We start from the raw sequence: 26,154 nt of genomic DNA on the forward strand, positions 1-26,154 counted from the left end.
TGGAGCGCATCGTGCTCGCCACTTTTGTAGTGGATTGCATTGTTGCGCATGTTCGGTGGGTGTGGTTTCGGTTGCTAAAATTTTGTTCGGCACTCGGAGCGTCGAGCGCGAACAAATTAAAAATCAAATCCATCTCAATGAAGATGTGTCACCCTTCCAAACTCGAGTCGACCGCCAGTAATCGGTTTCCTGTTTTATTGTCCATAGGATTAAGGAAACATGTTAATACAGGGTTTTCCATTTCGGGCTTCCGAAAGTATACAGCCCTGCGCTGACAACCGTTTGACATAGCTGTCAACCAAAGCGTCATATCGTTAGTTGAATGTCTGTCATTTTACAATATGGATCGTTTTAGCATCGCACAACGTGTTAATTTTTTTAAATTATACTATAAAAATGATGAAAAACCGGCAAATGTTTTTCGAGCATTACGGACGGATTTTGGTCGTCATGGACGGCCTACCGAGCACACAATCGCTAATGTAGTGCGTAAATTCGAACAAACTGGATCCGTAGCGGATATTGTGAAACCTGTGCATCATCGTAATGTGCGTTCGGCCGAAAATATTGCTGCTGTTGCTGCCAGTGTGGAGGATGCCCGAATGTTTCGATTCCACGGCGTGCTCAGCAATTGGGCTTGTCAAACACATCATTGTGGAGAATTTTGCATTTGGACTTGCACCTACATCCATATAAAGTCCAACTGGTACAAAAATTAGAGCGTGGTGACCATGGAATGCGTCGGGCATACGTCGATTGGGTGAACGAACAACAGCAGCAAAATGCTGAATTTTCGCATCAAATTTTCTTCAGCGATGAGGCACATTTCGAGCTCGGTGGCTATGTGAACACCCAAAATTTCCGTATATGGGGCTCAGAAAATCCACACGTGATTGTTGAGAGACCATTGCATCCGCCAAAAGTCACTGTTTGGTGCGCATTATGGTCTGGTGGAGTCATCGGGCCGTATTTCTTTGAAAATGAGGACGGCGAGACGGTAACTGTGAATGGTGAGCGCTATGGCCGCATGTTAACCGATTTTTTTTTGCCACAAATTGAAGATATGGATACGGATGACATGTGGTTTCAGCAGGACGGCGCCACGTGCCACACAACACGACCGAACATGGCCATATTGCGAACGAAATTTGAGGGACGCATAATTTCGCGTTTTGGTGATGTCAATTGGCCGTCCAGATCATGCGATTTGAACCCGCTAGACTTTTTTTTGTGGGGTTATGCGAAAGACCGTGTCTATGCCAACTCTCCGCAAACTCTTGAACATTTGAAAGACAACATTCGTGAAGTTATGACCGATATACCGCTCCATATGTGCCGAAAAGTCATCGAAAATTACCTGTTCCGGATCAAGGTGTGCGAGGAAGCCCTAGGTGGACATTTGAATGATGTTGTATTTCACACATAATGGCATAAACCAAACTTTAATTTAAAATAAAAGTTTCATCGAAATTCGAATTCTAAGTGTGTTTTATATCAATTTACTTTCGGAATTTAAAGTTGGAAAACCCTGTATATTCTAGTAAAGATATAGTTGAGAGTTCGACTCCTTTAAACCTGAGTAATTGAGCCTGTAAAAATAAACGGATTAATAAAAAAAACCCATCTTGAAAAAAATAAAAATCCTAGATTGAAGTGTATTGTTGTTCTCACATATTACACATAACGATTATAACTAAACAAGGGTTTCCCAATAGTGTCCTTTATCTTCAGGAATCAAAGGACAGAGCTTCTTGATGATGTTTACTTACCTCACCTGCTCAAATTCTCTTTCGGATGAATTGAAACTGGGTGTTGATTGAATGGTAAATGTGGAATTTGGTGAACAGCTGCACTCTTCTAAATTCTCCATCAAAATGCATTTTATAACAAAGCTCAAAGCTTCTTCCCTCTGGCGCTTGCTTCACTTTACGTGATTACGGTGATTATTCTGCTCTGGTTTCCTTTCGTCTATACCACTCGCCATCTTTCGCCAGAGTGATGCCAATCGGGATCATGCTGGCGATAGCGCAGACTGCTTTCGACGAAACCATTCTATGCGTTCTCGCAACTCGCATCGTCATGAGCCGAAAAGTACGATCCAGATCAGGTTGGTGCTCCATACCGCAGTATTGACGAGGACACAGTACGTACAGTAAAATCGACTTCGAAATCTATTCTGTTCGAAATCATTCTTGTGCGTACGCCAGCAACTTCTCTGTTCACAATAATTTTCTCAGCTTTAGCAAAGTTGATTCTTCCTCTTCAATCAGTCTTTGCAGTTCATCAATTTTAACCTACGCCTTCGTAACCTGCGTTCTCATACTTTTCTCCGCCTCCCTCACTCTCGTACAAATTACGGTTACACCGAACCTGTATCGAGTATGTCTCGTGTTTTTAACCGTTGCTACTTGTTTTATGACTTTCACTTATCTAGTGCAAGCTTGAAAAAGGCATACTTGACCGCTCTTTCCAGTTAGGTATAGTTTTAAGTAGATATTAGATGTTGTAGTATTAGTATCATTAAGGCACTTATGTTCAGGCCTGTTGATAGTAATCAATGAATAAACGAATCTGCTTCTCTAAAACACTCATTACTAATTTATCTCTAATGGCAGTTTCCTTGAACGCACCATACTCGCAGCTTTCTGCTTGTAATTTTACTTTAAAAATAAAATCTTCTGCTGTTTCAGATTCTCCCTGCATCATAATATAAAATTTGTATCTCTGAAACATATCTGTATCTGCCTTGCCAAACCGTCGCTTTATCGGATCAATAATGAGTCAGAGTAGATAAATCTACACCTGGATGTAATAACTTTAGCTCACTGAATGTTTCTCTTCCACACAGCGCAAGGAAATATGCAATTTTCTCCTCCACTGGTATTTTATTAATCTTAAAGATCCATTCGATTTGCTCAACATATTGTGCGAAACTGGTTGAACCAGGAATATACGCTTCAATGGAGCCTATTAGCGGCATTGTTAATCTGATAGTACAATGCAAAAACCAAAACGTCTGAATAATAATGCTTCTAAATATATGTATGTTTCCAAAAAAATGATAATTGACCAAAAATGGGTGCACGTACGTTATTTTCTGTTGTTCAATCAAAGGGAATCAAATCGACCGACCAAAATCTGGCTCGGGCTCGGGCAAAAACACTCAGAAAAAGCATCAACAACAAAAAGCAGCAACAACCGCAAAGAACGCAACAGCAGCAAAAACCAGCAATCACAGGAGCACAAACAGCAACCACCAACAAATCGCTCAATCGACAAATTTTGCTTTGTTGTATTCTGATAAACAAAATAATAATACCAATAATATTCTAATAAAACAAAATAATAAAACAAAATATATAAAATCGATAAGACAAAAAAATAGTCTTCCAAAGGAACTGATTGAAATGTCAGAAACCAATTATACTACAGAACACAATGTCCGTCGAATTGAACAACAAAAAAAAAAGTCACAGGATAGTTGACGCATAGTTGACGTAGGATTCCGTTAGGCTATCTGTTGATTTTGGATGTTTGAAAAATTACATCGTTAAACTCTTTGATAATGATTTGGTGGCTCTGAAAAGGGCCGTTTCGTTTGGTTGTTGGGTATTGTTTGTTCACTGCACCAGTGTTTACCAAGTGATGATGACAGAAGGATGGTAAACAGTCGTTGGATGGTGCGTATCAGATAAAAGATACCCAAGTGAAACGAGATATGATGGAAACCGTCCTCTGTGATGAACTAAATCTCTGTATGGATGAACTAAAGAAAAAAAAGTAATATAAGATAATTACCAATACCGAACACAATTATCAATTTTTCTCATCAGTTAAAACTTGTTACTTCAATATAGAGAAAACATATTCGAAATGGAAAAGGTAATTTTCTTTTAGAATTTTTACTTTCTGAGTGTTTATTCAACCCAATGCAAATTTCAATTGGACTAACAACAACTAATACTTTATGTAGAGCATATGGAAAATAACTTATTCTAATATTTCTTCACTTTTCCAAATTTTCTCGCCGTATAAACTTTCCTTAAGTGAAAATGAACTCAACAAAACAGGCATCTTAAACCAAACGACCAAACGAAATAAATCGTTTTATATATCAAGTCTTTTTTAACACAACTGCTACCAAATACAATTTTACACTTACACTTGTGCTAAATTTTTTCACAACACACGATCGGTGATTGATATGAAATTTCACGAAGCAATCAACATTAAAGTCCCAAATTTAAATTTTATTTGCTAGAATTAACGTATTTGAAAGGCCGATTCCCCCAGGCAGCTTGGTTTAGATGTCTCTGTTAGGGAACACATTTCGGTGGGAACAAAAGTTCCCTTTACTTTCATGTATTTGCAATGTCGATTTCCCCCAGGCAGCTTGGTTTCGATGTCTCTGTTAGGGAACACATTTCGGTAGGAACAAAAGTTCCCCCTGCTATCATGTTTTTTCAATGCCGATTTTCCCCAGGCAGCTTGGTTTTGATGTCTCTGTTGGGGACCCGCCGCATGTGTCGTCAATTTCGACCAATCAGAAGTGGGTATTTCCGTTAGGATAGGGGTTAAGATTTTTCAATTGTTTAATAGTTAGTTTCATGACATCTATTATTTTCTTCAATATAAAAAATTGTTATGGAGTACCGAAATCGATTGACGCAAAAATTCATCACTTCTTCTTGAATGGCGTTAACGTTCCCTTGTGGAACTTTTGCCGTCTCAACGTATGCATTAACTAGCGTCATTTATTAATACTTGGTCGAGATTTCTTAAGCCAAATAACACGCCTTGAATGTATTCCGAGGGGCAAGCTCTTGAATACGCATGACCACAGTGCAAGTCGAAGGAAATTTCTTTGACGAAAAATCCCCCGGCCAGAACGGGAATCGAACCTGAACACCCGGCATGATAATGTGAGACGCTAACCACTCGGCCACGGGTACACTAAGAAATTCATCAGTCCATCATTAAATGACTGAGCAATAAGCGTTTGAATTTGGACAATTTTCACGATGTGCTCGATTTTCGATTTTCAATTTGTACCCTAATATGTTCCCGAAAGACGTAATCCTACGTCAAAAATGGGTACGGTTGAATAAAATTGTAGTAAAATCACTATGCCGACACCGCTAACAATATGGGCAGCGCAAACAATATAGGCAGCAACAAAAAAACTCCTATCCCAATCTCTGGTGACAAGATGAAACATCGCTATCAAATTTCACTTTCAATTTCCACTTTTATCCTCATCGCCACTATAATTTTCATTCAAATTTATCTCAACACTTTAGAGTTTGGCTGTCGTACTCTAACTGACTCAGTTCTACTTTATTAGTCCTTTTAAGTGTTATATAAACAATACATTTGAATGATCACTTGTTTGTTTTTGATATCTAGCCCGCTAGTGGGTTTGGACCAAGTGGTCGAATATAAAACAATTACAAGCATAAAACCAATTTTGCACACTAGAGTATTTCTGGTTCAATATTGATACATATCTTTTTAAAAAAACAAAAGATTTTCAGCTGTTTCTACGTTATTGAAGTGACCCCTTTCGGAATAACATTCTTTTCCATCCAAAGTGGTTCAAAAAGACATTTCCAGAGTAGCCATACACAATTCAAAAGTATGTGTTATTAGTACAATGAAAGTGGAATGCAATTCAACGTATTCTTTGTAAATTTTCGTAGACTCACGTAAATTTCGAAGAACTTCTAGGTAACGATTTTTACAGTATGAAAGCCGTGATTACGGAGGGAATGATTGTACTCATACTATTGATTGTTGTAATTTCGGGGAAACGTGAAAAATAGTTGTAACTAGTGATAGACAAATCACATTCAATGTTTCTCTTCACTATGTATAGTTTCTTTTTTCAACAAAAATGATAAAAAAACATACTTTCACATACGCACCAAATTTATTTACATTCATTCAAAACTGATTATTCTTCAATAATAATATGGATGCCCACCATATCCATAATATCCCGGGTGTGGATATTGACCATATCCTCCATAATATCCTGGATGAGGATAATATCTAGGGTATGGATAATAGGAAGGTCCATAGTAACCTCCGTAACTGTGCACATGTTTATGAAATCCGAATCCAAAGGTTTCCGCTTTATCCAGATCGTCGCTTGCCGCCACAGCGTTTTCATTGGTTGTATCATTCTCCACAGCAGGTGCAGTATCTTCAGCCGCCCTCACTACTCGGGGAGGTGATGGAATTTCACGACAATTGACTGAGCTCACGGCGATAATAGAGAGCAACGTGAAGAAACAGATGAACTGAGAGTGGAAAGAATAAATTAATAAGAACATACAAGTGAAAAAAATGAAAAGTGTTTAACCTTCATCATTTTAAGCGAAAAAATATTCAAAATTATCTGAATGAGTTACAAACTCTGAGCGATTGGATGTTCTCTGAAAACTGATTAACCCTGAAAGAAAGTATCTGATTTTATATCAAATCAGGCTCCACATAGAGAAAATATCGCGAATATCTATTTCGTGAGCGGACAACTTCAATTTACGTCACCAATCCCGTTGGAAATCCTCATTCTGCACATTCCGATGAGGACAACGTTCGATGATGAACGACCAAAGTATTTGAATTGAATATCAACACTACTGAAAAACAGGTTATCCAGAGAAAACTCGAAGTATGCTAAGCATGAGATTTCGTCACGTTTTTTGAAAATCTATACAGTTTCGACTCCTTTCTTCTTTCTATTCCACATTTTTTTGGCTCAATGCCTGAGTCATTTTTTTGGGGAATTTCCCAAAATGGTGTTTCCCTCGACATAACTGTGTCAAATTTTGGGTTGGTGTTTGACAGATCGTTCCAGACAGCATTTTTACTTTGATACTTTGTTAGTGATTTCATCGCACAAACGTTGAGTTGAGTTGAGTAGTTATTTGAAGTGCTTTTTTTTTGTAGCCACACATTTATAACTAGCTACGCCAAGAACTTCCCTCAAAAGGCAACGAACAGTTATTGCATTTTTTGAAACGGTCAAAGAAGTTATACTACTAACTATCGTAGCTCTGATTGTTTTCTGTTTTTCAGCATTGATCATGATCATCGCTTCATGCGCAATTAAACCTGAAGAACCTTCAGTGCCAAATTCCGCACCGAATCGGATAAGAACAACAAATGTATTGTCATATGCATCCAAAGAAGAGCAATCAATTTACTTTGGCGTAGAGTAGAAGAAGCAGTTGATTGAGATGATTTTCGGTTATCACATTGATTTATGACGATAATTCTTCGTAGCTTTAATGATGAAGAATACTGCGCCTCCATGATATCACGCCAGCTCATTTATGAAGGATTTCGCGCCAATGTGAACAACTTGAATTCACTTGAACTTTATTAAAATATAAAATCATGAATCAATCACCATCAAACTGCTAAACTGAAAAGCATTGCAACGGAAAAAGTCCGTTTTTATCAAACAATATTCGTTTGTGGAAAAAGTAATGCATTAATTTCTCGGTAGCTGCCTTTAGTGATCAATATCTCGCGTAATTTAGATCATACAATTTCTGTTCTGGCTTCGTTTTATTTTTTTTTGATTTTTTATTTTTTTTTCTAGTTTTTTATTTTAATATATCTTTTAATATTTTTTTTTATTTTTTTAGTGCTATACACTAAATTGAGATCTCTACAGTCAACAAATGGATGTTTGAAGCTAGTGATTGACCAGAAACGTTCAGAACCGGCTAACAGGGAGGTGTTTTGTTCCATGAGGACAACGCATGGCCACACAACTCCGGGAGCTTGATTGCAATGCTTTAATGCATCCACCATATAGTCCACCACTTTTTCTCGCATTGTAAAACTTCCTGAGTGATACGAAATGGGGATCAAGAGCAGAATGTAAAAATCTATTGCTAGAGTTTTTCTCAAATAAGGACCAAGACTTCTAAGAGGAGGCATTATGGAGTCACCTTTAGAATGGCAACAAATTTTGCAACAAAACGCTGTATATTAGGACGGTGCCAAATAGGACAATCCAGAGCACATTAAAAATGATTTTAATATCTCCCAAAAATAATGGATTACTTTCTCCCCAACCTAATATATAATATGATTTCATTCTGTACTGTGTAAAGAAAGTGAAACCTATTTTTAATAAAAAACATATTTATAACATAATGAAATATGAAATATAATGTACGTACGAACAATCATCGAGCGAAGATATGTGTTTAAAATATTTTCTGTAATTTAAAAACTGAAAAATAAAATCGTTAAACTTGTCTCAGTTAGAATCTATACGCAAGAAATCATCTCTATGTCGGGATAGCTTTTAATGTTGTGTTGTGGAACAATAAGCAAAGGCTTATTGTTCACATTCCTAGATATATATCGAGAAATGTACTGCTTATTTGAAAACGCTGCGGATTAACGCAAAATAAAACGACCTCAGAGCGTAAATTTGATTGACATGAGCTGTAGTGTCAAGAAGAACTCCTAAGTTTTTGGTCAAACCTACTGTTTCCAATCGCGAGAGTAGCATCGCTTACAATTTGGGACCGATGCAGAGTGTGGCCGATCTGGAAAAGACGGTCATAAATCTTTTCTCGACTAACCTTACATTTTAGATCTTGGGTGTCTACAGAAACATAGTTCAGAATATTGATTCGTATAATGTGACATTTCTATTTAAACTTTTACTAAGTTACAATAAAAATTTTAAAAAACTTACGGGATAATTGAGTTATATCTTCAGCTAAATTGCAGAACTATAAATTTCATGAAACTTTGTTGAAGATACATAATATCTATCTATTAGTCCTTCAGAGTTATAACTATTTTTCTGAGAAGAGTATCTTAAAACTAGTTATTTATTTTAAGTTCTACGTAAATTACAGTATATCAACTCAACATGTTCCACAAAGTTTAAATTGATATAAAATACATAATTTTGACACTATTAGTTTTCGATGACACCATTGCGATGTACAGAGGTTACAAAGCAGAAATATATCACGCTAGCTGACCCGGCAAACTTCGTCCCGCCAAAAATTTGTTTTTTGTTATCAATACCTTCAAACATTCACGTTTTCTTACTATGAGCAAGTTCATGGGTCCAATCGTAGAACTGTTCATTGATTGATCTTCTTATTGACCCCATTGAATTTACTTTTTACTATAAAATTCCTAGTATTTCTAACAAAACTCATCATTATAATGTCAGACATAATTCTCGTTCAAGATTTTTGAACCACTTGCAAATAACATGTTCCTCCGTTACATGGAATAAATGTTTTATACAGAAAATATGATAGAATAAAGAAAGCCCTAAATCAGATAATTCCTTCCTCGAGTTCTGCTCTTATCAAAACATTCGGCGATACTTTTTTATTGGTATAGATAGAGAAAGATATAGGAGTGCGTTTCATCGTGCGTAGAACATATGGGAATTTAATTTTCCGAATTTTCTCTTTATCCTTTTCTTTTTTTTCTCTTTTTCCTCCATAGTACATTTATTGTACCCTAAACCTCCATATGCCTAATTTGGTTCCATTTGCTTGATTAGTTCTCGAGTTATGCAGAAATTTGTGTTTCATTTCTATGATAGTCCCCCCCCCTCAGAAAGGTGGGAGGAGTGTTAAACGACTATGAAAATGTTTCTTGCCCCCTAAAACCTCCACATGGCAAATTTGGTTCAGTTGGCTTGATTAGTTCTTGAATTATGCAGAAATGCATGCTCCATTTCAATGGCAGTCCACCCTCCTCAGAGAGAGGAGAGAAGTGTCTATTCACCATTGAAACGTTTCGTGTCCCCTAAAACATTCGCATGACAAATTTGGCTCCATTTACTTGATTAATTTTCGAATTATGCAGAAATTTGTGTTTCATTTTTATGGTGACCCACCTTTAGAGAGAAGGGAGGAGTATCTAATCATTTATTGCACCCTAAAACCTTCACATGCCAAATTTGGTTTCATTTGCTTGATTAATTCTCGAGAAATGCATAAATTTGTGTTTCATTTGTATGGCAGCCCCCCTTCTATAGGGGGGTGGAGAATCTAACCATCATAGAAACATTTATTGCACCCTAAAACCTTAATATGCCCAATTTCATTTAATTTGCTTCATTAATTCTCGTGCAGAAATTTGTTTTTCATTAGTATGACACCGCCCCTTAGAGAGGGGGAAGGAATATCTAACCACCATACAACCATTTATTGCACCCTAAAACCTCCACACGCCAAATTTGGTGTCATTTGCTTGATTAATTCTCAAGTAATGCAGACATTTGTGTTTCATTTGTATGGCAGCCCCCCCCTCCTTATAGAGGGGAGAGGAGAGTCTAACCACCACATAATCATTTATTGCACCCTAAAACCTCCATATGCCAAATTTGGTTTCATTTGCTTGATTAATTCTCGAGTAACGCAGAATTTTGTGTTTAATTTATATGGCAGACCCCCCCCCCCCTGAGAGACTTTTTGAAAATCCGATTATTTACCGAGTTCTATCAATTTTAGTGATAAGGTATCTAATATAATACGGCCATAACAATTAACTTAAAATGCGTTTTTCTCGTAACTAGTTTTTTTTTCAAACTGGCGTACACGATATCTCATGTTCTACTGAACCGATTTATCTCTAATTTATATGAATACAATCTGTATGCATCTGTCTATCGCATGAACTAATGAAAAATTATAATTTTTTGATTTTACTATTTTTTAATAATCGGGAAACGTAAAAAAACACGATTAAATGATTTTGACTTGTCCGAGGTTCATGCGTTAGCGGCATCTTCACTGATTCAGAATCTGTTCGATTTTTTTGTTTCAGATAACCAGAAGGACTGGAATCGTGTACGCCATGGCACAACTTTTTTTTTGAACACTATCACTTTATCAGCTTGTAACTTTTCTAATTATGAATATTCTTTTACCATCCAATTTTTGTTTTATTGTTGAAAGATAGACAAACAAATAATGATATAATGGATGGTAGAAATTTTCTTTGTTTTATTCTTTTGGAGCTCGAAAAACGTCCGAAATTCTTGCATCTACACCAGAATACCCCTTAAATGCTCATATAAAACCGAATCGAAATTTTAGCAAAATTGATCGTATGGATCCTTAAATATGGCTGCTATCAGTAAGTACGAGTTGTAAATAGTGACCGCAGATTTCTCGCTGTGACTTTGAAAAGGAACCAAATATCAACAAAATATTTCGACATAACATGTTTGTTGTTATATCTACCTAAAAACGCACAAAGAAAATCTGTTTTGTCCATTTTCCAGGTCGGAGTCACTCCTCAAAACACTACGTTAACAAGTTCTCAATCATCCCCTGTTTAACGATTAAAAGTCTCAAAGAAAATTAAAAATTATGCAGTATTATTCTCAACAATGTTTTCAAATTTGTTCTCAACAACTTAGCAACTGGTTCATAATTGATGGACCACCAGAAAGCTTGTTTCAAAAACGGAGGACTTAATTCGCGTCACAAGAGTCCGGATTGGCGATATTTGAATACAGAACAGCATTCTGGAATGTTCCAACATGCCCAATGTGAAGCATCAAAATTTTTGAAAACTATGACGAAAACACGCTGCTGTAAATCGATGATCAATTTTATGTTTTCGTCACTCTATAGAATAACCTGTCTTTGAGCCATCGAAGTATCTTTCGAACGGTATTTATGACGTCAATCGAAGTTGTTCGTTCAACCCGGAAATATTCGCGCTTTCCTTACGCGAACGCAAATTTTAATATAAAAACAGAGGCTTTCCTTTAAAGTTTATCAGTTCCAGAAAACATCTCATTGTTGTTTAGACCTTTCAATTCGTTCAGTTAATTGTAAACACATATTCACTCAAAATGATAAAGGTGATAAACTATTCGATTTGTATTATAACCACACTTATCAATCGATTTTTCTATTTGTAGCTACTCTGTTTATTCGTGTTGGTCGCTGTAAGCTCTGTCAACTGTCAACAAACTCCGTCAGTTTCCCGCCCGGTGAGAGCAGCAGAAGTCCCTGCATTGAACGCGATAAGCGATACAACCAATCAGAACGCTGTGGCGACGAACGACGATTTGGATAAAGCGGAAACCTTTGGATTCGGATTTCATAAACATGTGCACAATTACGGAGGTTACTATGGACCTTCCTATTATCCATACCCTAGATATTATCCTCATCCAGGATATTATGGAGGATATGGCCACTATCCGCACCCTGGATACTACGGATATGGTGGGCATCCATATTATTATTGAAAGGGAGAAATTTTGAGATGAATTTAAATAGATTTGCGGTGTGCCAAAAAAAAGTGAGAGATTTTGGATTTATATAGAAAGAAAAAAAAATACTGTCCATTGCTAATCATACTTATTCATATTTTTGGCGATTAATGAGATCCTCGAAGATGAAAGTCCTCGAAACTACAATCAATGGCAATCATCTTTCTTTATAATGTAAAAGCTCTGATTAGAGTCAGCTTTAAAAATTTTGGGCTAGTGGGAACGTTCGTGGTGCAGAAATACAAAAATAAGCAAGTTTGATTCGACAAATTTCGATCACTGGTATGGGAAGGTGCTAATTTGTGATTTTTTTTGTCTCACTGGTTGTGATTTTGTGTTTTTTTTTTGTCTCAGGTTCTTTTTCGTGATTTTTCCGTTCAGCTGGTCCAAAAGGTTTTACTTTCCATAAATCAAACTCCATAAGCTTTTCCTTGCTTCATTTCGGGATCGTATTTGCAAATTCAAGTTTCATGCACAGTTACGACTCGACGCAAAAAATATATTTTATTCTTTTAGAACTTGGATTTGTCGCCCTTTCTTATACCCTTCCCCACGATTGCAACCTAGAACAAGAACAAGAACAAGAACCTTGTTCTTGTTCTTGTTCTTGTTCTTGTTCTTGTTCTTGTTCTTGTTCTTGTTCTTGTTCTTGTTCTTGTTCTTGTTCTTGTTCTTGTTCTTGTTCTTGTTCTTGTTCTTGTTCTTGTTCTTGTTCTTGTTCTTGTTCTTGTTCTTGTTCTTGTTCTTGTTCTTGTTCTTGTTCTTGTTCTTGTTCTTGTTCTTGTTCTTGTTCTTGTTCTTGTTCTTGTTCTTGTTCTTGTTCTTGTTCTTGTTCTTGTTCTTGTTCTTGTTCTTGTTCTTGTTCTTGTTCTTGTTCTTGTTCTTGTTCTTGTTCTTGTTCTTGTTCTTGTTCTTGTTCTTGTTCTTGTTCTTGTTCTTGTTCTTGTTCTTGTTCTTGTTCTTGTTCTTGTTCTTGTTCTTGTTCTTGTTCTTGTTCTTGTTCTTGTTCTTGTTCTTGTTCTTGTTCTTGTTCTTGTTCTTGTTCTTGTTCTTGTTCTTGTTCTTGTTCTTGTTCTTGTTCTTGTTCTTGTTCTTGTTCTTGTTCTTGTTCTTGTTCTTGTTCTTGTTCTTGTTCTTGTTCTTGTTCTTGTTCTTGTTCTTGTTCTTGTTCTTGTTCTTGTTCTTGTTCTTGTTCTTGTTCTTGTTCTTGTTCTTGTTCTTGTTCTTGTTCTTGTTCTTGTTCTTGTTCTTGTTCTTGTTCTTGTTCTTGTTCTTGTTCTTGTTATTGTTCTTGTTTTTGTTCTTGTTCTTGTTCTTGTTCTTGTTCTTGTTCTTGTTCTTGTTCTTGTTCTTGTTCTTGTTCTTGTTCTTGTTCTTGTTCTTGTTCTTGTTCTTGTTCTTGTTCTTGTTCTTGTTCTTGTTCTTGTTCTTGTTCTTGTTCTTGTTCTTGTTCTTGTTCGTTTCCAATTGCTACAAATGCTTGGGTTTTATATCATCAGATATGATATATTTTTTTACTGGTTTCAGAAACGAGAACTTATTGCGAGTTTAATTGAATTGCTAATGTTAATGCTAATAGTACGTTTACCTCAGATTCCAATGGACCGATTTGGCTGTTTTTTCCAACATATAAAACTAAATTATTTGAATTGTACGTATCCGTTTTTTGATATCAAACTTTTTATTTTTTTTTATGATTTTTTATGATTTTTTAGGCGATTTTTGGTTGAAAATTCTTTATTATATAAATCTTATTATAAAAATCTTTATTCAAATGGTCGCCACTTTGGCAATCATTCTGATCTTCAAAAAGCGCTACGTAACAATTTAGATAATCCCTTTTTACATACTGAAGAAAATTTTTAGTCAGATCTGTCCATCAAATTCTGAGAAAAAAGTGCCACCAGCAAGCAATTGTTTTAGAGAGAGTACCCACGGCACCTACCGAAATCTGCATAATAACACCTATATTGCCATCCGAAAAATAACAAAACATGTTCAAATACACATTAACCAATCACTTAAATGTCCCTATAACTAACGTATATTCCAACATCCAACAAAAAATCACGAAAATCCGTCATTTTGCGACCTTCCAGAGTAGGAAGATCACATCTCATAGGTATCATTGTTGGTTGAATTCAGGTTTTTCCGTAAAGCCTTTTCATCTTCATGTGCTTATTCGTCCAGAGTTGTTAAATTAATGCATTTATGAATGCCGTATATTTGCTAATTGAAGTAACTTCTTGTCGCAGTATGCTTGTACTTGCAAAAATGCAGGTTTTGGCCATTTTTCGATTTTTCGTACAGTCATTCCACGGAAAACCAAAGGTTTTCTTAGCGTCAATAAAGAAAATTACATCAATGACGTTCATCAAAAAATATTTCTTATAGTCTAATTTATATAATGCGGGAACGTACAGACTAGTCTACTTTCGGTTCAGTTAGAAATAAATTAGATGAATCGCTTGGCTCGGCATAGACATTCATTTGACTTGTAGCGATGATCAGGATCAATGCTAACAACTTGATATTTAGAGAATAAAATCACATTATTGGCGTTTTATTGTCTCAGTGAATGTTTTCATATTGTGTTGTTCACAATAACGTTCTTAACTTTTTTCTTAACTATGTCACAACCAGTATAATTGTTATGTCTCGTGGGAAACTTGTTTCGAAAACGGAGGGCTCTATGTGCGCCACAATTGCGGATGATGATATTTAGAGTCAAAACAGCAGTCTAGAATGCTCAAACGTATCCAATATGCAACATCATTTCAGGATAGATTTTTCGAAACTGTGACAAAAATTCGTGCCTGTAAATCAGGGATCAATAATAGGTTTTCGTCACTCTACGAAAACCTGTCTTTGAGGAATTTTGATACTGCTTCTCAATTCTTTCACCTTTCGCCATCGAACATTATCTCAAACAGCCGGAATAACTTCCAAACGGTATTTGTGACGTAAATCGATGTTGTTCGTTCACGTTGTAAATATTCGAGCTTTTCTTATGCGAACGCAGATTTTGATACAAAATCAAAAGCATTCCCTCGAGAGTTTATCAGCTTCAAGAAAACACGCTATCGTTGCTCAGACTTTACAATTCTTTCGGATTATTGTAAACACATTTTCACTCAAAATGTTGAAGGTGAGAAACTATTTGATTTGTATTGAAACCTTTCTTATCGAATTATTCTTTCTACTCGTAGCTACTCTGTTTATTCGTGTTGGTCACTGTAATCTCTGTTAATTGTCAAGAAATTCCGTCACCTTCCCGGCCGCTGAGAGCGGCAGATGATCCTACGTCGAATACGGTAAGCGATACAACCAATCAAAACGCTGTGGCGGAAAGCGACGATCTGGATGAAGCGGAAACCTTTGGATTCGGATTTCATAGATAAATGTAAATGAATACGCTACGTATAAAAAAATTGAATTTGAATTTCTTTCAGAAAAAAAAAATTATGAATATATATGGAAAGAAACAAAAATCATATAACCATTTACAATCAACGTAAAATATGGGCTAGTTTCTATATGAATGTTGCAGCCAATCGAACTTCAAATAGTCGATGATGACAGTGGAGATGCTTTTCTCAATTCACTAGTATGGATGAAAAAGAATGTTATTCTGAAGGGATCTCTGTAGCACGGACCTTTTGCGAGTATTACAGAAGACAATTTTGTCAATGAGAAACTCTGGTTGGCTAACACTGATATTAGATCTTATAATAAACGAATCTCCGCAAACATGAATTGATAGAAAAGTACATAACTAAGACAGCGGAATATGAAACGATAATTTTTTGAAAATTAAAATAACTATTGATTATTGACACCGTATTGATCTTATGTTTAAAGAATTTCATGACTTTTGAGTCTCCCTGTACTACAGTGAAGCTGTCGCATGTCAAGATATAAATAAAAACAAAAAACGCTCTCTCGGTAACCATTCGGCCGTAGTTTTGTGCGTTTCGAATTTAAGGAATTCCTAGTGAAATTTGGTTTATTTGACCTGATATTTGCGACAACAGTTTGGACGACTGTTCCACATAGTCTAGGGGAGGTGTACAGATATTTTGTTCAATTTCATCGATAATTTCTCATATTTCGCATTTCGTTGTTTGGGGGGCAAAGTGGTCAGTGGAGGATTACTACTGACAACGTTCTGTTTTCGAAAGCTGATATACCTTATCACCTTCTGCTCTTAAAGGGGTTTCTTTTGTGGTTTTGACCCAGGAAACCTAAACCAAGCCTCATTCTGAAAAACGTTATGTGTTTCCTACTACGTTCTGTACGTATGAGAAAATTGCAATTACGATTCTAGGTGCTTAGGCTTAGCTTATTTCATACATATACCTACTATTTCAATAATGATTTGAACAAATTTGGCCAAGAAAACACGCATAAATCTATCTCTTCTAGCGTGATATGTGCGAGTGACCACTTTGACCCCCACAGGTGTCCACTTTACTTCTTCACTAAAAAAAATGTTCGATTTTTCAACCTTTTTTCTAATAATGAAAAACGTACTATTTTCAATATTCATAATAAAAACCGCTCACTAGCTTGTACTACAATAAGTTGAGCTACAATATTCTTCGAAGAACGAGAATTTTTGTGATTTGTGGTCACAGGAATTGGGCATGTTCCTTAGTGTGACCACATTCCCCCCATTTCCCCTGTATTTCATATTTTTTAAGCGGAAGCGTATCTTCATTTTGCGAGTCCGACGTGACACCACTATTCGTCAAGTTTTGTTGAATTAAAGAGTATTTAAAAAAAAATATTTCAAAGAATACCTAAAGAGTCATGTTTTGAATTATAAAAGATTTTTTAATGATGACTCTGTACACGCCTTTATAAAAAAAAAATAAACGTAATAAAAATTTGTTATATGATAATGAAAATTTTGATTTTAGGTAGATACCACCACATGTACAAAGTTGAAGAAAAACATCGGAGAGAGTCGGGGCTGGTTGATTTGGTTGGAAATTGCTCAATTGCCACAAACGTAGCACAACTCAGCCGTGCGCCGAAATATTAGAACTTAATACTTTTGACTCAGGTATCAATGACTAATTTTATTAGTTTGTTCTGAAAATCCATGCAATTGCATTTATTCCAATCATTGCTGATGCCATTTTTTATTCCATCATGTACGAAATATACGCATTTGGGTCTACCCAACTGAATGTCCGATAAACCCATATGCAATTCGTTGAACACAAGATTCCGATGCTATATTTTTTAAATAATGTAATCCAATGAAAATACATAGCAATATAAACGCGTTCGCTTAGTTCTGGAACATTGACGTCAAAGGGATATTGATTCCACTATAAACCCGTTTTGAATTGGCTCATCGTTTTCTCTTCACACAACAAGAAGCTGTTTATGTTATGTGCATAAGGGGACCACGCTGTGGCTAATAAAAAAATACTAAAGTGTGTTTGACGTCATCACCGGGAATCTTCAGAACTTTGATCATGTAGGATCACGTGGGCGATTTCGAACCGACAAAATCAACCACGTTGGATATACAGTGATAGGCATTCGTTTAGCCGCACTTGAAAAAAAAACTTGAAACACTTACAAAACAACTAGGAATGTTCTTTTTATCGGGATACGTATTTGCTGTAGTGATAGTATATTTAAGTCACTTTTATTGAAAGGACGTGCGTCACAATCACACACACACAAGGCGGCATCGGTAGATATAAACATTCAAACGTCGTTTTTTTCCCGAGACATTTAGCCGCAGGGCATAAAAATGGAGTATATATCGCATAATCACCAAGCCTTTATCTGTGTTTTTTGAAAAGAAACTTGGGAATGTTCAATTTACAAGATTAATATCAGATGTGCAACATAAGAAGTTGGTCAGATTAGTGATTTACGTAGAATTTAAAGGAATGGCGAAAGGTATTCTATTGACGGAAGAGGGGCGGAAAATAATAAAGATATTCAGTGAACAAAAGTTTTCTAATCGCTCGATCGTAACAAAAATTGGTCTATCTGAGAAAGTGGAATTTATTTAAATAGTGCCAGAAATATGGGATATAACGACCAACAAATGGGAACACCAAAGTTACTTTGCGTCTTAAAGGTCGAATAAGACACGAAGCAACCAGGAAACGATGTCCTGCTCATACGTTAAGGCAGAATCGGTTGTTCCAGTAACGAAGCGGTATATTGCGCGCATATTGAATGAGTCACCAAACATGTGGAAGAAACCTCAAGGGAAGCCAAAACTGACCGCCACCCATAAGCAGAACCATCTCATTTTCGCCCGACAGTACATGGAATGGAAACTATAATGGAGAAATGCAAGCTTCTCATTTGTTTCATTTTCACCCGAATGAACTCCGAAAAGTATGTTCAATTACTGGAGGACATTTTTATTGGCCATATTGAGAATAACGCTACCGAGGATGTCGTTTTTTCAGCAGGATTATGAATAGATCCACGTTTCCAAGCAATCGAAGGCATGGTTTGCCGAGAAGGACATTCCGCTTCTTGAATGACCTGCTGGCAGTCGATTGCAATCCCATAGAGAACCTATGGAGAATCTTGGCCGAGATGGTCTATGCAAACGGATGACAATTTGACAACATTTCGAGTCTCAAGGCAGTAATTCAGGAATGTTGGGCTATAATCAATATGGCAACACTTTAAAAGCTATCTGACTCGATGCCAAATCAAGTTTTCAAAGTGATCCGAAATGGAGGTGGACATACTAAATATTAGCTACCGATTGGGCTCGAAATTTGCCGCACAAATTTTCTTTTATTGAAATTTTAGGATGCGGCTAAACAAATATTCACCCTGATTCCATATATTTGAATTACTTAGAGAAAAAAAAAGTGAATTTATACTTTTTTGAGAATGAATTCGATGAAAATAAACAATAATCGTCTTTTATGAGCAAAACTGTACAAAGAATTGACTTATTTTTAAAAATATTGTGGAAAAATAGGGTGCAGCTAAATGAATGTCTACCACTGTATAGTCGGCAGCCAACCATAAGAGCCCCCGCACGCTACATACTTTTTTTCAGCCGACAGTTTGGTCGGATCGGCCTACTGGTACAAAAACCGACCCAACTGAATCGGTGTAATGTGCGCACATGCATACCTCTCCGTACTGATTAAGAAGCCGACCGAACTATCGGTCGACATGTCAGTCTGCAGTCTGCGGAGGCTCTAAGAACTTACTCGTTTTCGCAATCTTAGATTTGATCTTCCGGTTTCGACAGTATCATGACATTTTCATGTAGGGTAAATGATCTTGGTTTGTCCGATTTGGGGTGTTTTCACGCAACTAAATAGTAAATGCAAATCGATTTTTCTTCATGAAAATCACATATCATCGATATAGAGTTTGGGTTTGCTGAGTTTGGGTTTGTTGGTCGGCTTTAGAAATCACTATTTTTGAATGAAAACATTCGAATTCTCAAGTAGATGTTGTATTTATCATTGCTTGAGTTTACTGTCATCATATTGATCCATTCATAATTTCGAATTTCTTCAGAATATTGCATTTTTTAGGTATTTTAAAAGTGTTCTCCTCAACACACTCAACATAGACAAACTTTATTTCTACTATACGCGAAGGACACAATAAACAAACTACAGCGCGAGAAGCGGTTGGACAAAACAACATTATTGAATTGGACAACTCATGATCAGAATTGAGTTCATCAAAATGCGTTAATTTAATGGTTTAGCTATGTAAATCTGATACAAATGGTGTGCAAGAATGATGTTTACAATATTTGTAAGTGTTATAATCCAGAAAAGGTCTGAATACGTGCGAAATAATCATCATTAAAAGTTAGCTCGAATGAAGGGCGTATTGATACCAAAACATGGTGTATTTTATAATCCTTTGAAACATGTGATTCCGTGAAAATATACTATAAAACTACTGTAAATCATGAGAAAGACAATTTTATTTATATGTTTTGAAACATTCGAATATCTGATTTGACAAAGGTGTGCTAAATTAGAGTGGTGTCATGTCGGACTCGCAAAATGAAGATACGCTTCCGCTTGAAAAAAATTTGAAATACAGGGGAAGTGGGGGGAATGTGGTCACACTAAGGATCATGCTCAATTCCTGTGACCACAAACCACTAAAATTCCCGTTCTTCGAAGAATATTGTAGCTCAACTTATTGTAGTTCAAGCTAGTGAGCGGTTTTTATTATGAATATATATTATAAATAGTACATTTTTCATTATTAGAAAAAAGGTTGAAAAATCGAACATTTTTTTTAGTGAGGAAGTAAAGTGGTCACCTGTGGGGGTCAAAGTGGTCACTCGCACATATCACGCTAGAAGAGATAGATTTATGCGTGTTTTCTTGGCCAAATTTGTTTAAATCATTATTGAAATAGTAGGTATATGTATGAAATAAGCTAAGCCCAAGCACCTAGAATCGTAATTGAAATTTTCTCATACGTACAGAACGTAGTAGGAAACACATAACGTTTTTCAGAATGAAGCTTGGTTTAGGTTGGGGTGGCATATTTTCCTGGGTCAAAACCACAAGAAGGACCACTTTAGGAGCAGAAGGTGATAATGTATATCAGCTTTCGAAAACAGAACGTTGTCAGTAGTAATCCTCCACTGACCACTTTGCCCCCCAAACAACGAAATGCGAAATATGCGAAATAATCGCTGAAATTGAACAAAATATCTGTACATCTCCCCTAGAATATGTGGAACAGTCGTCCAAACTGTTGTCGCAAATCATTGAAAGTTAGCTCGAATGAGAGGCGTATTGACACCAATAGATGGTGTATTTTATAATCCTTTGAAACATGTGATTCCGTAAAAATATACTATAAAACTACTGTAAATCATGAGAAAGACATTTTTATTTATCTGTTTTGAAACATTCGAATACCTGATTTGACAAAGGTGTGCTAAATTAGAGCATTTAAAAAAGTGGACAAACCATGATCGTATTTTCGACTGGACAAACCAAAATAATTTACCTTACATAAAAAAATCTTCTTTCTCATTTATGCATATGGTAGGTGTCTCTGTGACTCTGTGCTTGATATTGACTCCTCGTGTTTATTCTATGTGCCGTCAAAATGAACCGTCGAAAATACAAGTCAGATTCCAAGGATGTCACTATCATCGAAGAACGATTTTTGCTAGGTTGTACTCACGATACAGGAAAGAACTTTCTAGTCCACTCTCCACTAGTACGATAAGTTGAAAATGAATCAAATTTACGACTAAATTAAATTTGATTGTATTAGATACATTTGAAAAGTGCTGGAGAAGCTCTTATAACGGTCTAATTCAGTAGGAACTAGTAGTTAACTATAGACTACTGTTAGATTTTCGAATTATTTTTTTTCACCTAATTGCAGCGATAAATCTTTTATTAACCCCTCAACTTACGATTTAATTTCCAGCCGAACAAACCAGTGTGGCCCGATATTGTAGGTCATAGGATTAACATAGAGCAATTCAACGCCAACATTATCGGCCGCTACTCCGACCCTTTACAACTTTTTTAGAACTTCGCACATAAACTAAAAAAACATTTTTAATTATCAGATGTATGATATCAATTGCAACTAGCTTTTTATATAGCGGTATCTGAAAACCAATGGCAATCATTGATCTTTTTTGAAACCCGTAACCCGTAACCCGCATCCGTTTTGTACAAATACCATGGTCTAACGGCTAGTGATTTAATTATTGTCTGTGGTCATGCTGGAAAATCAAAACTTAAAAAAGTTCAAACGCTGCAGAATAGGTGTGTTAAAAACTTCAACCTTCCTTGAGCTTGAGTTTGAGCTTGGGTAGACTGTACAATTCGTAGTTGCTCTCCGTGATTGACCTGAACCCACCAAATGTTATTTGTATGGCAGCCCCCCCTTAGAGAGGGGTGAGGGGTCTCAAACTATCACGAGAACCTTCCCCGGCCCCAAAAACCCCTACATACCAATTTTCATGTCGATCGCTTCAGTAGTTTCCGAGTCCATAAGAATCAGACAGACAGACAGACCGACAAAAATCCATTTTTATATATATAGATGCAGAAGAGGACAACACAAGTCTAAATAGGTTAGATCTACATAGATATAAACCTAAGTCTAATAAATATATAACTACAGAAATATAATATGGATAAAAGTAATAATATTCCAAGTGTAGCGAAAAAGTTAAGCTTTGCATTGGCGAACATAGAGGTCAGGAATTGATCCGAAGACACGGTATTGTTATACTACAGCATGAAACGCATCTGGCGCACACAGCTAAAACCGCGAAGGATGCAATAAAAAAAACCCTTTCATGGGAAACGTTTTGCTTCAGTGGGACATGCACTTGCAAAGCAGCACTTTGCCGAATGTAGAGATGACGAAAGTTTAACTAAAAAAATATTGGAAAGGAACCCACTGTTTGAGTGAGAAATAGGCGAAATGTGTAGAATTTGCATCGGGGATAACTTCAACAAAAATATATTTAGGTTCTACTGAAAATTATGTGTTTTTCATCGAAAAACCAGACAATTTCAATGTGCACATCTGGTAGGTACTATATTCATGCCACAACAATGACTTGAAGAGTTTATGAGAACAGTTTTGGCACAGCGTATATTACCTTCTAGCTCCATAAATTTTACAAGGTTACAAGATTTGAATTTCTAAAATATGAATTGAGGATAAACTAAATTATCCGAGTTGTGAACGTTTAGGGTGGATCATTCAGTTCTGTTTTACAAACGGTTTAAGCGCAAATATCAGCTGAGCATTCTGAACACTTATTTTCAAAACTGTTGGAAAAAAGGCAAACCGTTGTCCAGGAATCAAATAAAGTTGAGCCATCCTTGTAAATCCACGGCAGTTACAGAATTCGATTTCGGGACGAAGCGAACTCTGCAATGGTTTGGTTCAATTATGCACAAAACTTCGTTGAGTAACTGACACTCACGCCACTAACGATCTGCTCACTGCAGCGTCTCGGAAAAAACTGCCATAGGTTCACATTTGGATTCACATTCCACTATCTAACTATTTCATTCAATCCAACGCACAACTTAAATATATGTTTTTAGATACATAGTGATTATTATGTGTCAGCGACCTCCGTCAAGAATATGGTTTCTCGATTTCTCGAAACTTTACTAGTAATTCGCGAAACTAATTTACGAAGCGCTTGTCCCTGGTATCTGTTTTAGAAAAATAACTTCCGTGGCGTATGTCTTGAGATAGAAAATGGATATGGTTTTGACCAGCCCTGACCTAGCATCCTCCATTTATGTGTTCCCTAAGAACAACCGTTATAATAAAATGTGCAGCTTATTTTCTCACTCAATCAGCGTAGAACATCGAAAGGACATGTTGCTGCTAACCGTTGTATCACGCAAGTGCGTTTAGAGCATATGGGTACCAGAATCATTATCACCTCTTTTTCATCTAAATATTCGAAATAACAATCTAAAATAGTTTTTTTTAAATCGTTTATTTTTACAGGCTCAGTTACATAAGTTTAAATGAGCCAAACTCCTATCTGTATTGTTACAAGTATATATAACATTTTTCATTAATTCTAGTGTTAATGGAGTGAAGAACCGATTACTCGCGGTTTGCTCGAGTTTAGAAGGGTGACATTTTTTCAGGAAAAGGAAGGGATATAAGGATATGTTGACAATGTTCACACTCACATTCGCACTCACATTCATCATACTCAATTCTTAAGCCTATCTTATATCTAATATGTATTTACATTTCACCTTATTCTATTGTTAGTAAGAAGGGATTTGATTTCTCGAGAAGGAAAAGGAAAAGGAGAATATAAGGATATAAGGACAATCACACACGAAGATCGATAACTTTTAAGAAGACATATATTTGGGACATGTAATCAAGGTCTAACCGAGCCAACACATCTCTCACCGGCACATTGGGCTGTCTTCCTCTGGCCCGAAGAGAGTTTTCTAAATTCGATCTGGCAACAAGATACACCTCGCACGACCAAACAACGTGTTCGATGTCGTGGTAACCTTGGCCACAAGCACAGATATTGCCATCGGCAAGATTAAAACGAAAGAGTAGCGCGTCTAACGAACAGTGATTGGACATGAGTCGAGAGAAGGTGCGAATAAAGTCCCGACTCAAGTCCAGACTTTTGAACCATGGTTTGAGGCTAACCTTAGGATAATCGAGTGAAGCCACCGACCCAATTCATCTTCGTTCCACTTACGTTGCCAGTTAACGATGGTATATTTACGGATTAAAAAATAAAATTCATTGAAGATAAAATAGTTTTATAAGTTAAAAAGTTCACAGTTTACTAAAGGTTTTTTTTTTGCAGGAATAGAGTAACTGAGGATTTATAATCAGTTCTCAACATTTCTAAGGATCTAATATCTAGGCAAAATCTTTAATAAGGTGAAAAGAATTCCACATTATTAATTTTCTAAAAATTTAGACTTTCCGTTCAAGCCATAATCACTCCTTACATTCTAATTATCACAAAAAATACATTCTACAGAATAAAAATAAATATCATCTTCTTAGCTTCAAATGTAGAGTGATCCATCGGCCGGTCCCAGATAGTGCAACGAAATCAGCATCACATCGATTAACGTCCAAACGCCTAAACCCCCGAAACTGAACAGCTTTCCAATTCCCTCCTGCCAATGTCCCAGGAAAAACCGGTCCACGCCAAATCCACCCAACGTGATGCTAAGAATCAGAGTCGTTGACCAGCGATATCCCTGAGTCCAATTACAGGGCACCTTTTTCATAAAAGTTCTATGGCCCATACAAAGAATCTCCGCATTCACGGTGCAGTTGGTTTTAAAGTGCGAATCGATGGAATTGCATCCCCCTTTCTGCTCACAGACTTGCTCCCACCTTTCCGTCTGATAGCAGTAACGACAGATTGTCTTCCGTTTGATCTCATGGCCATCGTTGTGACAGTTAACAGAGTTCTTTGGGGTGCAAGTTACATTCATCTCTGCTCCGTAAATGCATTGGATGTTGTAATTACACTGCAGACAGGAGTTCGGCAAGTCACTACACAGTGTTTCATTTGGGCAATGACTAATGTCGGATAATATTTTATTCTACGAAACAGAAAATAGTTAAAGTGAAGATAATCAACAGGAATAAGACTCGGTCTCACGCTAGAATTTATAGTGACAGCACGATCGACGTTATCGGTATTGATCTTCTCATTTTTGCTAGGCTGAAAATTACCTTAATTATTAGACTATTGCGCAATATATTTGAACAATCAAACTCACAATTACTTCAGGGTTATTGGAGTTAACGGCTAGAAGAGAAGTAAGTTAGTAGATATTTTCTAAATGCATCATTTATTCTTACAGGTTTGCGTTGTTTTAATGTGGAATATTATAACTGAAACAATCAAAAATACAACTGATTTTGAATTCAACCGAACACAATATCTTCCGAGCATATTGAAATTTAAAAAACCAACAATTTGATATTTTAAATCATTGAACCAGTTTATTTTCTCTGATTTGAAAATTGAAATGTTTACATTTTTGACACATCGTTCCGTAACGGTGGATAATTTCAAAACAGTTACGCCTATTGCCCAAATATTCGAAATATCCAAAGGGCGTAACAAGAACACAACCATAAGTGTGCAAGAATGGTAACATTATTTTAAGGATGAAAAACTAGAAGTGGGTTATATAGGGTTATATCTTTGATATAACCGCAAAGTGGGCGTAGGACTAACGTTGACTTAGCAATCAACAAATATATAAACGTTAGACGTTTCATCTTTCGATTAAAGTGATTATCATACCACTTCGTTTAACCGGAACAGAATTATTAACGTTCAAAGGGGG

At 36.3% G+C, this 26,154-nt stretch overlaps 2 protein-coding genes across 2 annotated transcripts; both read right to left on the reverse strand.

Moving 5' to 3' along the window:
* Nucleotides 1-5,910: 5,910 nt before the first annotated feature.
* LOC129764551 (uncharacterized) lies at nucleotides 5,911-6,488 on the reverse strand. The gene is made up of 2 exons (XM_055763753.1): nucleotides 6,365-6,488; nucleotides 5,911-6,302 (listed from the first exon to the last, which is right to left on the reverse strand). The coding sequence occupies exons 1-2, from the start codon at nucleotides 6,371-6,373 to the stop codon at nucleotides 5,961-5,963; spliced, it is 351 nt and encodes a 116-aa protein (XP_055619728.1). The 5' UTR covers nucleotides 6,374-6,488; the 3' UTR covers nucleotides 5,911-5,960.
* Nucleotides 6,489-24,577: 18,089 nt separating this feature from the next.
* Nucleotides 24,578-25,846, reverse strand: LOC129768290 (TM2 domain-containing protein almondex). Its single transcript, XM_055769824.1, has 4 exons — nucleotides 25,661-25,846; nucleotides 25,579-25,607; nucleotides 25,458-25,520; nucleotides 24,578-25,398 (listed from the first exon to the last, which is right to left on the reverse strand). Exons 1-4 carry the CDS (start codon nucleotides 25,752-25,754, stop codon nucleotides 24,850-24,852), a joined length of 735 nt encoding a protein of 244 aa, XP_055625799.1. The 5' UTR covers nucleotides 25,755-25,846; the 3' UTR covers nucleotides 24,578-24,849.
* Between the last annotated feature and the right edge of the window lie 308 nt (nucleotides 25,847-26,154).

This window comes from Toxorhynchites rutilus, chromosome 2 (genome assembly GCF_029784135.1).
Source record: "Toxorhynchites rutilus septentrionalis strain SRP chromosome 2, ASM2978413v1, whole genome shotgun sequence".
In the NCBI taxonomy this organism is placed as follows: Eukaryota; Metazoa; Arthropoda; class Insecta; order Diptera; family Culicidae; genus Toxorhynchites; species Toxorhynchites rutilus.